This window comes from Nicotiana sylvestris, chromosome 12 (genome assembly GCF_000393655.2).
Source record: "Nicotiana sylvestris chromosome 12, ASM39365v2, whole genome shotgun sequence".
Lineage (NCBI taxonomy): Eukaryota > Viridiplantae > Streptophyta > Magnoliopsida > Solanales > Solanaceae > Nicotiana > Nicotiana sylvestris.
In genome coordinates this window covers 159,771,404-159,787,375 of record NC_091068.1, presented here as the reverse complement: position 1 = coordinate 159,787,375, position 15,972 = coordinate 159,771,404, and the positions used below count along the sequence as shown (strand labels likewise).

Below are 15,972 nucleotides of genomic sequence, written 5' to 3'. Positions count from 1 at the left end.
CACTACCATGTGAGATTATATTAAATTTATTATTGTTATTATTGTTGTCGTAAACACAACTACTATAATAAAACGTGAGGAGATGGTAGGGAGAATAGAGGTGAAGGCGGCTGGTCAAAGGAGTTGCGCAATTTTTTCAATCTTTCTTCGTAACATGGCCAGCATGACTAGTACCTAGCACAGGCTGATCATTTGTCCATTTTGACGTGTGAAAACTCACCTACTTTTTGGTATCAACTTGTTCCCTAATCTTTATAGTCGTAGTTAGGTGAAAAGGCGTTCGAATTTGATTATTTTAGCTAATATATGTTTTTTAATGTTGAAACTAATATTTCTTATCATGTGTAGTAGTTAACAACTTGTTTGGACAGTTGTTATGTATTGTTTCATAATATATCGTATAATATTATACTGTACTGTATCGTTTTGATGTATATAATGTTTGAATATATTGTATTGTTTGTCGTCGTTTCATGATGTCAAACATCAATAATATGAAGAATAAACTTACAATATCACAATGAAAAAGTAAGGTACGAGGTAGAATTATTATATAAAAAGGTAAGGTAAAAGATAAAATAGGATTATTTAATAATAAAGAAGGGAAAGATAAGAGAAAAAATAAGGTAACGACGCGACCACACCAAATCAATCGTTCCATATAGTGGCACTTTTTGTCATTACATAACGACAAATTTGACGATACGATACAATACAATAAAATTTATGTAACAGTCAAAATAAACATTATATTTAAAGTAACAATACGATATAAAACAACATGTAACAACCATCCAAACCAGCCATAAATCCTTGCGCTGAGACACATTTCCTCTTCGTCCTACGGATTAGTATTTTGGCCATAGATTCCCAAATTTGTTTTGAAAAATCTGATTTGGGTGAAGTTTGGTTTGAAGATGAAAATGTGTTTGGACATCAGTTTTCAAAACATATTTCTCAAATTTATTTTGGAAAAACACATAGTACATTATTAGTGTTTGTAATATTTTGGCCCAAAATTTGGGATTTGGGATTTAAGATTTTGCCAAAATGTAGGCAAAATCTATGGCCAAACATGTATTTGCCAAATAGAACCCAAATTTGTTTTGGCAAAATCTATGACCAAACGGTCCTTAGCGTTTAGTCGACAACTTGTGCTTTTAATTTTTGGATGACTTCGATTTTAGGAGCTGAAAGGTCCTTTCTAGGTGGTCAAAGGGATAAAGTGCTTAACTAGCATTATAAACTATAGTTATAAAATATTATGCCCACGAAATATGATTAGTCCTTATAATTCTGTAGGGTAAGGACCTGAAAGTAGTCAGGGAGTGGTTCTCAATATGATTTAATGGAATGAATTATCAGCATTCTTTGAATAAGATTCAAAAAAACAAAAACCCTTCACACTCTTTTTATTTGTCTTTTTCCATCCATTTTACGTCACAAACAAGAGTTTGTTGATGCACAAGAGATAAGGTTGGTGATACCCAACGCTTAGATACTAGCATCATATTAATACAATGAATGTTTAATATGAATCATATGAATGCAATGAATAGAATCCAATGCTTAGATTCTTTTCTTGGTCCATTATCACCAACTCCCTTAAAAGATTTATCCCGATCTAATATTTACATCAAACCAATTAATACAAGATATATATATATATATATATATATATATATTTCCGCTATCACTTAAACATGGCGTGTTCACCATGATCATTTGAATTGCTTGCACATTTGGTTGTGCTGACCTAACTAATTTTTTTTCCGAGTCAATTATTACCACCCCTTTTTAAACATCACTCTCATATCCAGCGTTTGCACCAGATCGATAAATGCAAGACATATCTTGTAAATTACTTTTCACTTAACTTTGATGTTATATTCTCACTTTAAATTTGTAACTCTTTAGGTTAAATTACTTTTTAGGCAAACGCCAAGTGCATAAGTACTTCCCCTTTGGTAGTAACTAGTAAAATGGACAGCCCGATGCACAAAGCATCCTGTATTCACGTAGAGTTTGGAGAAGGTCTGCACCCCTAGAGGCGTGATGTAGACAGCCTACTATAATGCAAGCATTAGTGTTTACTTTCGCGACATGAACCCGTAACTTATAGATCACACGAAGATAATTTTACCGTTGCTCCAAATCTCTCCTTCTCAGGAATTAACTAGTCTCTAAGAAAAATCATCTGAGACTATACCTTATGTGCAATTTATCTACACAGGAAATTTGCAAGGCAACACATCATTACTCCTGCCTTTCTGGAAGGAGAAAGCAAATAAACAATTGATAACAAAAATTACAAAATTCTTTAATCGTATCGCTTACAAGTTCTTTAACTAATTAAAAGAAAAGGCAAAAAAAATTCTACTTAACAAAGACAACACCCATTGCCTGGTATGGCAGAACTAGAAGACAATATGCTGCTACCAAAATCTTAACTAGAAGCTCCCCTGTTAACTTCTGCTAACAAGTATACCTTTCTCGGCCTTTTGGCTAAGATCACGTGTAGTAGAACTTCTCCTAACAGTAAATAATGAAAGAATTGAGTTGAACAAACACAAGCTACATCTGTACACGACGACTGCAAATCTATATTTTGTAATCTGCATGTAGGAAGCTTTCATAAGGCGTTCCCTTGAGTGTCTTTTCAACGTCAACCCAGTTTTCAACTTGTGAAGACAAGGGCCCCTTGTGTATCTTCACCTGACGACTGTGAAGGTCCTTTCTAGGAACTTTTAGGAAATCTTGAACATCATTCAGTATCTGTAAGGAAAACGGAAAACTAAAAAAGTAAGCATCGCGAACAAGATGAACTTTCTTCCTATGGGACTGTAAGTTCAAGGTTATGGTAGAATATGCGAACTCTTACTGTTTGATTTTTTATTATGTCTTCGTAGTACAAGATAATATGTCGGGTGCTACTGAAGTATTCCACGGCTTTTGTAGCCATGTCGTCTACTTGCTTCAGGTTGGGGATCAGCAAAGTTGTGTTTATCGTAGGTTTGTAACTTGCAAGTATCTCAGCCTGAATAATAAAATTGTATTGCTTAAGACACCGTAGTGACATTAAGTATTGGCGTAGACACGAGCGAAATAGAGTTGCAAGACTGACCTCTTTGGGAGAATGCACATGAGACTTGTGGGTTCCATTTAACAGCTTAGCGTTCTGATCATAGGAATTTGCCTGCATTGAAACCATTCTGCGCAAAAGATTTCTTCTGAAGAGAAAGATAGCAGAAACTCCTCGAGTTTTAAAATATTCAACAATTTGCTCATGATGCTGCATCAGACCCTGTAGTGACATTCCAATGGAATTGGAATCAATTGCATTCTCCATAAGCATGACGACAGAAAGCAGTTGACAAGAGACAGGCAAAAGAGAAAAAAAATGAAAAAGAAGAACGCAAAGTTTCTTCCCCCCAAAAAATAAACATTTCCAATCTAATTTCAAATTTTCTGCAGTTGTAAAGGACGGGTGAATCCACACCCTGTAACAAAATAATAATAGTTTTAAAGACCCTCTTCACCTTTCACACAAAAAGGTCGAGGGGCAGGGAGCGGGTGGAGAAACTAAGCAGCCAAGCATTAATATCTGGTACTTGTAACTATTTCATAGTAATCTTATGTCATTAAAAAAAAAAATCGAGATGGTGCAATGCGAATGATTCTTTTTAGACCCATCTTACTCATTGTTCAAGCATTAGCTTCCCATAAACTCTATACAATATCTTTTTTCTCACTAAGATGTATGATAGTGCTGGCCGCTGGGCGTTATCCATCAACTTTATACCAAATCAAGCTCAGCAACTGACAGATAAACAACTTTCAACAACTAAATAATTCTACTAATCCTAAGATTATGTCAAGATGTCAAATATATACAACAACAACTATGCCTCAATCCCGAATTAGTTGGGCTCTATACATCCAAAAAGCATAGGAAAAAATGAAAAGAAAAATGAATACGAAGTAATCAGCATATATCTCATAGAATTTACATCATAAATTTCAAGGAAGAGCTTACCTGATTAAGCATCCACTTGAGTCCAACTGCAGCTGTACATTCGTTCTTGGAAGCACTCGTCAAAAAGTCTAGGTTATAAAGTTTGTCCAGTGTATCCAAAATTGTTGACACGTTACTTTTCCGCACTTTAACAGAAAAAATCTCCCCATTAGAGCTTATATTCATATGACTGTTTAACAATGTCTCAAACCATCCGCTACCAGATCTCTGAGTGGATAAAATTGCAAAATACCTTACAGGATTGCAAGCACACTCGGCCCTGAATATATAGCAGACAGAAACTCAGTAATTTTATCAACAAAGAGAAACTCAAAACATAAAACAGAAGAAGAAAAAAATGCTTACCGGCTAAAAGTCTTTGGCTTGGGAAAGTGCACATAAGGTTTTTCTGAAGGTTCAATGTCAGTTGCCTCACATGGCTTTTCAACCACATGAACACTTAATAACCGCCCACTGGAACGCACACCAATTTGTTTCAGGCCGATTGAACATATATAAACTCCACATACCATTGCAAAGATTAAGACCACCAGTTTCAACATCAGTGGAGATTTCTTTGGTGGCTTTATAATGAAGGAATCCTGAATAGAATCAGAAGATAAACTGCTAAGGACTTCACTTTTCTTATCATCGGTCTCAATATAAATTAAGTTGCTCAAACAAGCTCTCAATCAAGTACACTTCAATACCAAACTACAGTCGAACTTCTTTATAAGAGTCATCCTTTATAACAACACTTCACTATAACGACCAAGTTTTCCTTGGAAATAATTTTCATAAAAATGTTGGAACAATCGAGACTGTTATAAAGAGGTTTGATTATAGTTGAACTAAGCTACATCAACCCTTGGTATATAGCCCACTTAGCCCATCTCATTCCAAGTTTTTTGTTCTTGAGAATCGCAACTTCTAGGACGAGCTCCTCATAAGAATATAACAAAAATTTACATCAAAGAGCACTTCAAAAGGGGTCATTCAATCAAAGCAAACACTACAATCTAAAGTATATCAAGGCATTTCATAACCTAGAGAATCCATATCTATTCTACATTCTATTAATGATAAAGGTAGATGATAATCCAATTTAACATTACTATTCTACATATTTTACAATGATAACTAAAGAAAGGAATAAAAAGAGAAGCTTGAGCTAACTCCCACTAAATGCTAACAATAATTAAAAGGCCTAAACTTTAAGCAACTAAAAAACAAATTAGTGTGATGCAGAATAATCCCAGATTCTTATTGTACAAAGCTGAGCTTAAAACAAATTTTAAGCCTAAAGAAATAAAAAAAAAACAATAAAGAGAAAAGCTAAATTTCCTCCTCTTAAATATTAATAACAACAAAAAGACCAAAACTTTAAGTAAATAATCAACAAATCTCTAAGGTAAAGAAGAAACCCAAATTAAAATCCAAAAAGGCAAAAGATGAAACTTTACAACCAAAATCGAATAATCAAGAAAATAAAGACAAACCTTGGTGAAAATACAGAAATCGTCAGCCATGTTTGTGCTCAAAAGGGAAAGAACATTTGGGGTTAGCACAGTTTCACATATTCTTCCCCATATTCTTCTCAGCTTTGTTCATCTCTATAGATTCCAAACACATGCATTACATATGTTAATATGTATGTATAGAATAATAGAAATATATATGTAGAACCAGAAAAGTAGCCAAAGCTATGAGCTTTTTTGTTTCTCGTGAAGAACAATGTACTAATGTTTTTGGATTTATTGCTTAGATTTGTCTTCAGATTTGCAGCTTCTTTTGTTTTCTTTCTTTCTTTCTTTCTTTTTTTTTCCCCTGTTTTCCTGCGTGCAATTTGCCATTGGAAAAAGAAGTGAAAGGAATGGAAAGGGACTACTAAATCGGTGTCGTTTTCGTTCTGGGTTGATTTTGTCAAGGGAATCAAATCATTCTTTTTTGAATATTTTTAATCATTATAAAATATTGGTAGTACTAATAAATTGCCGTTTGCTTTAACGGCAGAGAACGCGACTTACGAGGAATACTCACGTCTTTCATTTTCTGACATTAGCTTTTTAATATCCAAATCATTATTCTTTTGAATTGGAATTGATATCTACTTATTAAATTCAAGAAAAGCCTCATTTATTATGGAAGTAAGAACTAATTATGGTATTTTAGTAGGAGATTGGGCATACTTAACATGGAAGATACTTTGTCTCAAAAGCCTATGCATTGAAATTAATACCAATTTAGATAAGAACATAAAGCATTTAATTACGGTCGAAATCGAAGAGCTCGATTTTGAAGACTTGATCATACCCCGAGTTCGAGTTCGGGAAGCTCGAAGTAAGAATCGATCCTGGCCGGGATGTGCGCACTCGAGGAGCAAATCAGTGACCCGTCATGATCTACCTCGAGGGCAGTACAATTTCGATATCACTCAAGAAAGAGCGGAAATTTTTCAATGACACGTGGATCAGGGCATAAATTATGGGATAAGATTTGTATGAAATAGTACAAGTCCGTACTAGGTTGTTATACAGCTGTACCAATAGAATTTTTTGCCATAATTGGAAATGTACCATATTAGGGTTTTCCCCTCCTATATAAAGGGGATCTTAGTCATTTGTAAAGATATATTATTCACTGTAATAGAATATTCTACTCTGCTTTTCTTATTTACCGTGCTCAATAATTGTTCTTCAGCTTTATTACTTTTACTTTATTGTTCATATTTCATTGCTCTTAGCTCACCTCGAAGCCCCCAAGAAAATCGAGCTCGAGGTCCTTATTGCTCTAGCAACATTGATTTGGTTCATCAATTCTTCTTACTTAAACCTAATATTATTTGTATATTTACTAGTATTTGAATAAATCACATATCTTTAAAACCACAAATTATCTTTAATTGTTACTCACATTTTTCGAGGTAAACATATATATATATATATATATATATATCATTTGATGTTATATATCATTCAATTTTTAGCATTTTAATTTAATGTATTTTCAACTTTCATGTATTTTTAATTTTCACTTTTCAATTTTAGCAACTGTTTGCAACAAATCTATATAGAGAAAAATAAAACTGCAATCACAAACAACTATAAATAAAAAAATATATTGGTAAACATTGTAGGTTACAACTCTGTTTATCCCTTAATTCTTCCTTCCAATTTATTCTACGTGATTCTAGGGCCTTAGCGGCGTATTTCTCGAACGTAGGACTTTAAACAAGACATATTTGACATGTCTTTGATCTCTTAATGGATATTCCAAGAGTTTCATGAAATTTCAGAGATTTCATATTTGTTCTCTTTGTGCATATTTCGTGAGTTTATGGAATTGCTCAGATTCTCTTTGAAGGACATATGTAGCCTTATTTATAGGCATGAATTAGGTTTTGGGTGGAGTAGCCACCAAGTAACCCTAATAGACTCTCAATATTTTAAGAGTTGTCTTGAATTTAGGATTTATCTTGATCTGTTAAAATTTCAGTATCTATAAATGTCCCCTACTTCAAGGTTTGTCGAGGTATTGCTGAAACTTGAAGTACCCGACCATCACAACAGATAATCTTGAAACTTGAAGTTTTTGATTTGTAGGAGGAAGAGATGAAGAACAGAACTGGTCTCACTGGGCGTGCCAATTTGTTTGCAACAAATTTATGCAGAGAAAAATAAAACTGCAATCACAAACAACTATAAATAAAAAAAAGAATTTTATTGATAAACATTGCAGGTTACAACTCTGTTTATCCCTTGATTCTTCCCTATTCTACGTGATTCGAAGGCCTTAACGGCGTATTTCTCGAACGTAAGACTTTAAGTAAGGCATATTTGACATGTCTTTAATCTCTTAATGAATATTTCAAGAGTTTCATCAAATTTTAGAGATCTCATATTTGATCTCTTTGTACATATTCCGAGAGTTTATGGAATTGTTGAGATTTTCTTTGAAGGACATATATAGCCTTATTTATTGGCATGAATTAGGGTTTGGGTGAAGTAGTGATAATAGGCTATAATTACGTATTTTAGTCGCTTATTACACTCAAATTTACTGCACTTTAATTGAGTTTGAGTTTTAATCGCTAGTGTCTTGCACTAATTGTGTGTTTTATGCCTTGTAGGAGTGATTCCGAGTTATGTAAATATTATGGAATGAATTCAAGTAATTTGGAGCTTTGAATTCGGAGTAAAATCCCAAAGAATTAAGTCGGGATCGTATTCGGGGATCAACGGATGATAGAACAACAAAACGAAGAATCGAGTAGGCATATTGCGTGCTGTCTAGTAAAATAGACATAATTTTTTTCTCAGAGCTTCATTTGCGCTCCACAATATATGGTTGGAAAGTTAACTCAAAGGTCTACAACTTTCATGTTTTACGTTTTTGCAAATTCCAAACGGAACAGGGTGCAAAATGCGGTCGAAACCGCGACCGCGGACCTGAGGCGGGCTGAGGCAGTAGACTTGCCAAATACCGCGCCCGTACCGCGTTCGGCCGCGGGCGCAGGCGTCTAGGCCTGGAAACTTGTTCTTTTTTGCGTATGATAAGGTATAATAGTTTGGGTCCGACCCTACTTGGTATATATGCATGGAAAACGGTATTTTGAGAGGCGGAGACCAATTTTTGACACAGATTCAACCTAAGGAGGCAAAGACACAATAGAAGCAAGCGGAGAATTCTTCTACGAGTTTTTCCTTCCTCTTCCTATTTTTTTCATTGTTGTTATGACTTTTAATATTGTTGTTTTACATACTATTATGAATAGCTAATTTGTTATCTAGGATTTTGATAGAACATTTTGTAGGATAAATTCTTGTTATGTTTTTATATAATTGAGCCGTTGGATTTCTCTACTTGTTCAACTATGTGTTTGTTATTGTTGATTGAATGGCCATCAATTGACTCTGCCTATTTAGTGTGTAGTGCTCGAGAGAGAGAGTACATATTTAGGTAGTTGTTGAACAACGTCATTCCTAACGTATGTGAGAAATCAATACAATGGGTTTAAAGGCAGGTTTAGAAATAACAAAGCCTTGACGTGGTCATAATGAGCGGTTAGATAAAGCCAACTAGCGTAGTTCGAGAGAATATGTCTAGTAAATTGTTGTAGTTGCTCGAGAGAGAATTACAATATCTAAAGTGTTTACGATCAGTAGAGAATACATTGACAAAATTGCAGGGAACATAGCTAGAAGGATTCCGACAATTGGGGAAATCATAACTCTAGATCTCCTTAATTTAGTCTCCAACCCTTAGTCTCGATAGTTGATAATTTTACCGTTTTCTAGTATTTGCTAGTTAATTAGTTAGAAATATAAATCTCAATCTTTATAATTTAGAAAATTGTTCAAACTTGTCTTTTTAGTGATATTAAACAGATATAGCTAAGCCTTAGTTCTCTGTGGGATTTGACTCCGGACTTTTAGACCGGATTATATTTGCAGCGACCGCTAATCCTTTTTAGGACTAGAGTTGGGCGTGATCAAGTAGCCACCAAGTAACCCTAATTTAGGATTTATTTTGATATGTTAAAATTTCAGTGTCTACAGCAACATCTAATATTTTATATTCACACCTTTCAATTTTAGCAACATCTAATATTTTATATTTGCACCATTCATTTTTTGAGATGATTAATTATATATATTTTGTACAATTATAACTTATAATAAAATTAACTTACAATTATACATAAAAATAATAAATGCATAAAAATTATTTATCAAAATTATACAGTAAAGTTAAGATGTAAAATTAATATTATAAGGATATTACATAAATATAATTAGGTAAATATAAAGAGATAAATTAAAATAATTAAATAATAAAAATAATAATAAAATAATAATGAATAGTAATGGAGAAGATGAATAGTGTCATTTCAAATTTAGAGTAACACTATTCATCCTCCGTTTTGCAACCAAAATTGGTGAGCATTGGAGGCATATTTTGACAAAAAATAGCTGTATTATGGAGAAATAGAGGAGCGCTGGAGATGCTCTTAGGTATATGCACTTTCATCTTGTTAGAGTTTTTATTCTTATCTTGTAATTTTCTCTTTTTTTTTTTTCTTTTTTTTTTCTGATGTATAATAAAAATAAAAAAATACTACAATAGTAAATACTATTGGGGCGCACTTTCCGCTGAAGCTGCGGTCCTCGGTTTGACTCTTGCCTGCAGCTTCGCCGGCGCTTATTAAATTTCTTGTTCTTTCTTTGTGGTCTTGTCCAAAAAAAAAATAGTTTTATTTAGGATGTGTTTGGTACGAGGGAAATGTTTTTCACAAAAAATATTTTCCATAGAAAATGACTAGGGTGGAGAAGGTTGAGAAGAAGTTTTGAAAAATATTTTCTCCTCTTTTGATAGGGAAAATATTTTCCTCCAATTGAAGGAAAGTGAGTTCATGAGAAAAATATTTTCAAAAATATTTAAACCAATCAAATATGAAAAAATTGAAAAGCATTTTTCGAAAATATTTTCCTTCCAACGAAAGACACCCTAAATGATATTGGAATTTTATATTTAATTAATAACTAGTTCCATTCTGGTGAGGAAAAATAGTACAATTCATTCCAGACCCCACTTGTAAAATTATACTGGGTTGTTGTTGTTGAACTTTCTAAAAGATAACGTCCCCTTCTTCCTTTTTATTTTCTTTATGAAGGGAGGGGTGGGGGGGGGGTGGGGGGTTGCTGAAAGCCTTAAAGAAAGCATGAAATACTGAAACAAGAACATGAAACTTCTTACTATTAGACTAACTAGCGTTTCGTCGTAGAGTCCCAAATTTATTTTAAAAAATTTTATTTGAGTAAAATTTGGTTTGAAAATGAAAATATGTTTGGACATCAGTTTTAAAAACATATTTTACGTTTTTTTTTTGAAAAAACATAAAACATGACTTATACCCATAGGTTATAAAATTTTTCACAAATACCCAATAGTATCTTCATCAACGACATTCATTATATTATCACAAATCATAGTCCTGAACATAAATAAATTTGGTACAAAATTATCATTTTTATAATGAAATACATAGAAGATGAAACATCATTATTACAAAATAATAAATGGTGGGCTCTTTTATAAAATACAAAAGTTTGGGACAATTTTTAAAAAATATAATAGTAATATTTTGGACCAAAACCAGCTCTGGCTTTTGGGAATTTGCCAAAATATGGATAAAATTTATGAAGAAACATGTATTTGCTAAAAAAACCCAAATAAATTTTGACAAAATCTATGGCCAAACGGGTCCCCAGAATATGCAGGAGATCTAGAATAGTTTCGTAAGAATAAATTTATAACAAAAAGAGGTGATGTACAGACTATTTTAAATTAAAATCAGTGTAGTTTAATTTGTGATAACATAATAATTATATTATTTACTAGGTTACTAATTAATATTTATTACAAAAATTTACCTACAACAACAATAAATTCAGTATATTTTCACACGTAAAGTGTGGAGATGATGGTGTGTGCGCGGCCTTATTTCTACCTTGTACAGGTAAAAGGGTTATTTTCAAGAGACTCTCGACTCGAGCAAGCACAGTTAATTAAAATATAAAATGAACTTATAAAGGATCTAAATATATAAATATTGATGAAACCGTCTAACGCATCAAACTTAAATCCTAATGAAATACGTATCTTACGAGACAGCAGAGAAGAAGCAATGGAAGGTCCCCAAACTCTAAATTTTTTTTAATCAAACCATACTCTAAAATTTACTTCAAAATAACTTCTGTTTTTCTGTTTGTGGACAGTTATATTGAAAATCAACTCTCTATTTCTTTCTTTTTTTCTTGGTTCTAAATTAAGAGACTTCTAAAAAAAGAAATTTTCGCAATTGTTATCGAAATTTCTGCTACAAAGTGGGATTTTTTTTCTTCATACACGTATTATTACACGGTTGTATGTCTGCACCCACTCATATATAGTCATGATCATGCAATAAAAATATAATTCTGAGGTAAAGTAAGAGACAAGAACAATTAAGATTATGTGAGCTATATGTATATGTCCTACTGAATAACTTGTCCTAATCATCTAACTACTCCAATATTATTAAACAAAGTAGCCAATTAGGAACTAATTAAGACGTTTGAACCAAAAAAATGAGTTTAGAAGAATTTAATATTAGCTATGTTTACCCGTTAAACAGTATAGTTAAATTTATTATATGGTTTATAGATAATCGAACTGATTTGATTAAAAAATAATAAAGAAATAAGATAAAAATAAGACTAAACAATATAAATTGAAGAAGATGACAAGCCTGTTTTCCGAGCGCAATGTCTCCTAGGATAAAAATAAATGCGATAATAAAGAGCAAATAAAGTTATTTAATTGAGAGCGGAAGTAAAATAACATCTGTTTCTCCAAGAATTTCCTGTGTTACAATGATTGCTGAGCCTGCTATTCATAGCTATAACTAGAGAAATAAGATCACAGGATTAAGCCTCACTTAAATAATAATAAATGAGTCATTGATGAATATGTAACGACATCCCATGAATGTAAATATTCTCTGTAATGGTTGATCATTTAATGTTACAGTATATTCTTCTATTGAATGCTATCCGACGACAAATACTCGATCTGCTCTCTTTGACCACGCTCCCTTCGGGATTTACCCGATATCAATTAGCTGCTGTATCTGGTACTGGTTGTTATTTGACTCGCCTTTTACCTGTCTTCAAATCGGTATCATGCTATTATTCGATCATTTATTATAAACCAATTTCACCCCATACAAGCTCTAAGAAATAATTTTAATGATAAAAAAAGCTTAAACGTTAAAGTACTTAATTAATTTGTATATGTGATAGGATAATGCCTGGACTCTTCAAAATGCTATTGTATTCGTGTCAGATCCTCCAAAAAATTCGATAAGCAACCGTAGATATTTTCGAGAAGTTCAAGCAACATGGGCGCTCGAGGAACACATCCTGGCATCATCAGATACACCAAAAGAATAATGAGTAGAAGGAGTTGAATCAAAAGAGGGTGAAGACAAATTCAGATACAGCAAAGCCATAAATTTAATAACCAAATATAAACAAAGAAAGGTTTATTAAAAACATCTTTTAAGTTAAAATATAGCAACCAGAGTATTCAAACATATATATAAGAAACTCCTATAAGTCAATGCAAAGTCTTTGTAAATGAAGTAAAATTCAATAATTCAAGAACTCATTGAAGTCATATGAAGCCTGCAATTCGCTCTAACATTAAACTGTCACTCTTAGTTGCCATATCCGTTGATTATAGGCTAGCCCCATAACACCCTTTACCTACGTGCATGCTACGATGATTCTTGGGCGGTTATCAAATGGGTTGCTTTATATGTTGAAACGTGTGACCATCTCATTTCAGAAGAATTTATTGAGGAGCCATGGCTCAAGGCTCCCGTTGACTTCTCGCGTGTTTTCTTGGCTGGTGATAGTGCGGGTGCCAATATTGTACACGACATGGTGGTTCGAGCAAGTGCTAGTGAAAAGCCACTAGCTAGGGGATGGTTTTAGGATTGTTGGAATGGTATTAATCCATCCTATTTTCGGTAACAATCAACCTGATGAGTATTGGTCTTTTATTTTTCCAGAATGTCCAGGACTTGATGATCCGAGGTTAAATCCAGCAGGTCATCCTAGGTTATTGTCCAATCTTATTTGTCTAAAAATTATGGTTTTTACTGCAGAGAAGGACTTCCTGAGAGACGGGCAACAACAGACGCAGTGTAACCCCACATGTGGGATCTGGGAGGATAGTTTGTACGCACATCTTATCCCTACCTTGTGGAGATAGAGAGTGTTAGAAAAAAATAGTGATTGAAAATGAGATTGAGAAGGCTTGACGCGTGAGAACGACTTTCCTTAAAGAAGTTATTGCCTGTATACAGATTTGGGGAAAGTACAGACAATCTTCTTCAGGATACAACAAGTCACTAATTGATACGTGCAAATTTTCTGAATTTCTTTGTAGGAATCTCATGTTTATTTATAGAGCAAAAGTCAGGCCTTTTCCGAAAAGTCACTTTATTTCATTAACAGATATGTCTGTTTATTTGAATTGATTTTCTGTTATAGAAATAAAAAATTAAAATATTAATTTAATAATCAACCCGGCCCAAGCCCAAGTATAAACAAGTATTTGCACATACACTTAATAGTGTGTATTCTTAAGCAAATACTTAAAATGGACAAGAACTTAAAAATCCCATAAAGTGACTCTAGACCACCGATGTGGGAAAGTCCCACATATCCCACAAGTATAATAAACTATTTTTTATATAGAGGCTGTTTTCGATAGATCCTAGCTCAAAGAAGAGTGGATGGAAAGGCGAGGTGGATATTATGGAGACAGAAGGTGAGGACCATGTCTTTCATTTACTTGAACCAACTCGTGACAAGGCTGGTGTTTTGATGGAAGGACTAGTTGACTTGTTTAATGAGAAGATCTGGAAAATAGAACATGTTGAGACACACCATTAGTTTTCTCAAAGAAATTGGATGATAATATCTCACAGAAAGCAATTAATGAAACTCTTGGAGATGTAAATGCTTACCGGTGTCCTGATATATAGCAGGAAAGTTGATTACAGGTTTGTGATATTACTCTCTAATTGCAGGATAATGTAATCTTCATTTGTTGTTGCTATCCCTCTTAATAAAATATAATTTTAACTAATACTCATCGACATGTAAAGAAATTTTACATTAACAGATCTCCTTTACCTGTTGTAATAGTAATCTGCATTGTTTTCAGGATTACAACTTCAACTTTTTATGACGGCTTACCTATAGTCTATAGATATTTTTTGAGTGACAATAATAATATAAATTTCTTCTATATTAAAATCGACGTAAACAAGTTCAACTCCCAACTTGGTAAGTCATTCCCAATGAATAGTATAGCATGGAGGAGGACATGTATATGACACAATCATAAGGTTTCACTTCACCGCAATAATCATAATAAAGTTTGCAAGCTGCAAAAGATCCATTTAAGGATTAAAGAGCGTCTTTAGAAGATGAATTATTCACACTAACAATTAATTATAACATGAACGGCAAAGAGGAAGATGGTGAACAGTCATTTACTTATGCATTTCTTCATATATTTGGATCCAGTATATAGTACTAAAAAACAAGCTCCTCAATTTTATGCCCTTGTCCTGCTTTAACTTTGCTCTAATATTATTTAGTTACTTAGCGAAAGCCCAAGTGACCAATTTCATATTATCAAATATATAACCACCAATCAACGGATGTGTTCTTAGAACAGTTGCATATGAAGATCAAATATTTCACGTAATGAATGATGAACAACCAGCAACGACATGTAGGATTTTCCTACGTATATTAGTGCCCAATAGGTTTAAGACCCGTAATTATGTGATGACCCAAAAGGATCTCTTGTTTTAACAGTTAAATCTGTGTTCTGAAGTCTTAAAAATCTCATTTTATCTAACCTCGATTTGCATGCGCAGTCTGGACGTATATCCGGAAATCCTTTATGTGAAAATTTGAGAAAAATTGCTAATTTTGCCTTTAAAATTGAATGTAAGTTGACTTCGGTCAACATTTTGGGTAAACGGAACCGAACCTGTGATTTGGCGGTCCCAAACGGTCCGCAGAAAAATATGAAACTTGGGCGTATGCCCGGAATTGAATTCCGAGGTCCCTAACCCGAGAAATGAATTTTTGAAGAAAATTGTTCAACTGAAAAATATAAGGAGTTTAAAAATTGAATAATGTTTGAAATTGATGGTATCGACCCCGTATTTTGGTTTCGGAGCCCGGTACACGTTTAATATGGTATTTAAGTTGTGTTCGTAAAATTTGGTAAGAAACAGAATTCATATGATGTGATTCAGACCCTCGGTTGTGAAAATAGTAACTTTAAGAGTTCTTGAGATTTTCATTAATTTTGATGCTAAATTC

General features: G+C 33.3%; 1 protein-coding gene and 1 pseudogene across 1 annotated transcript; one reads left to right on the top strand and one right to left on the bottom strand.

Moving 5' to 3' along the window:
• Positions 1-2,237: 2,237 nt before the first annotated feature.
• Positions 2,238-5,856, bottom strand: LOC104232140 (uncharacterized). The gene is made up of 6 exons (XM_009785256.2): positions 5,515-5,856; positions 4,382-4,617; positions 4,037-4,295; positions 3,125-3,304; positions 2,882-3,037; positions 2,238-2,775 (listed from the first exon to the last, which is right to left on the bottom strand). The coding sequence occupies exons 1-6, from the start codon at positions 5,542-5,544 to the stop codon at positions 2,602-2,604; spliced, it is 1,035 nt and encodes a 344-aa protein (XP_009783558.1). The 5' UTR covers positions 5,545-5,856; the 3' UTR covers positions 2,238-2,601.
• Positions 5,857-13,221: 7,365 nt separating this feature from the next.
• LOC138884016 (probable carboxylesterase 12) lies at positions 13,222-14,520 on the top strand (annotated as a pseudogene).
• Positions 14,521-15,972: the final 1,452 nt, after the last annotated feature.

What these genes read in the sequence shown, in the direction of transcription:
- LOC104232140 (XM_009785256.2), bottom strand. Translation starts at nt 5,544, where the DNA reads ATGGCTGACGATTTCTGTATTTTCACCAAG. An exon ending in ATTTCTGTATTTTCACCAAG is followed by an intron (nt 4,618 to 5,514) that starts GTTTGTCTTTAT and finishes GATTCTATTCAG; the next exon opens with GATTCCTTCATTATAAAGCC. An exon ending in TCAAGTGGATGCTTAATCAG is followed by an intron (nt 3,305 to 4,036) that starts GTAAGCTCTTCC and finishes ATGTCACTACAG; the next exon opens with GGTCTGATGCAGCATCATGA.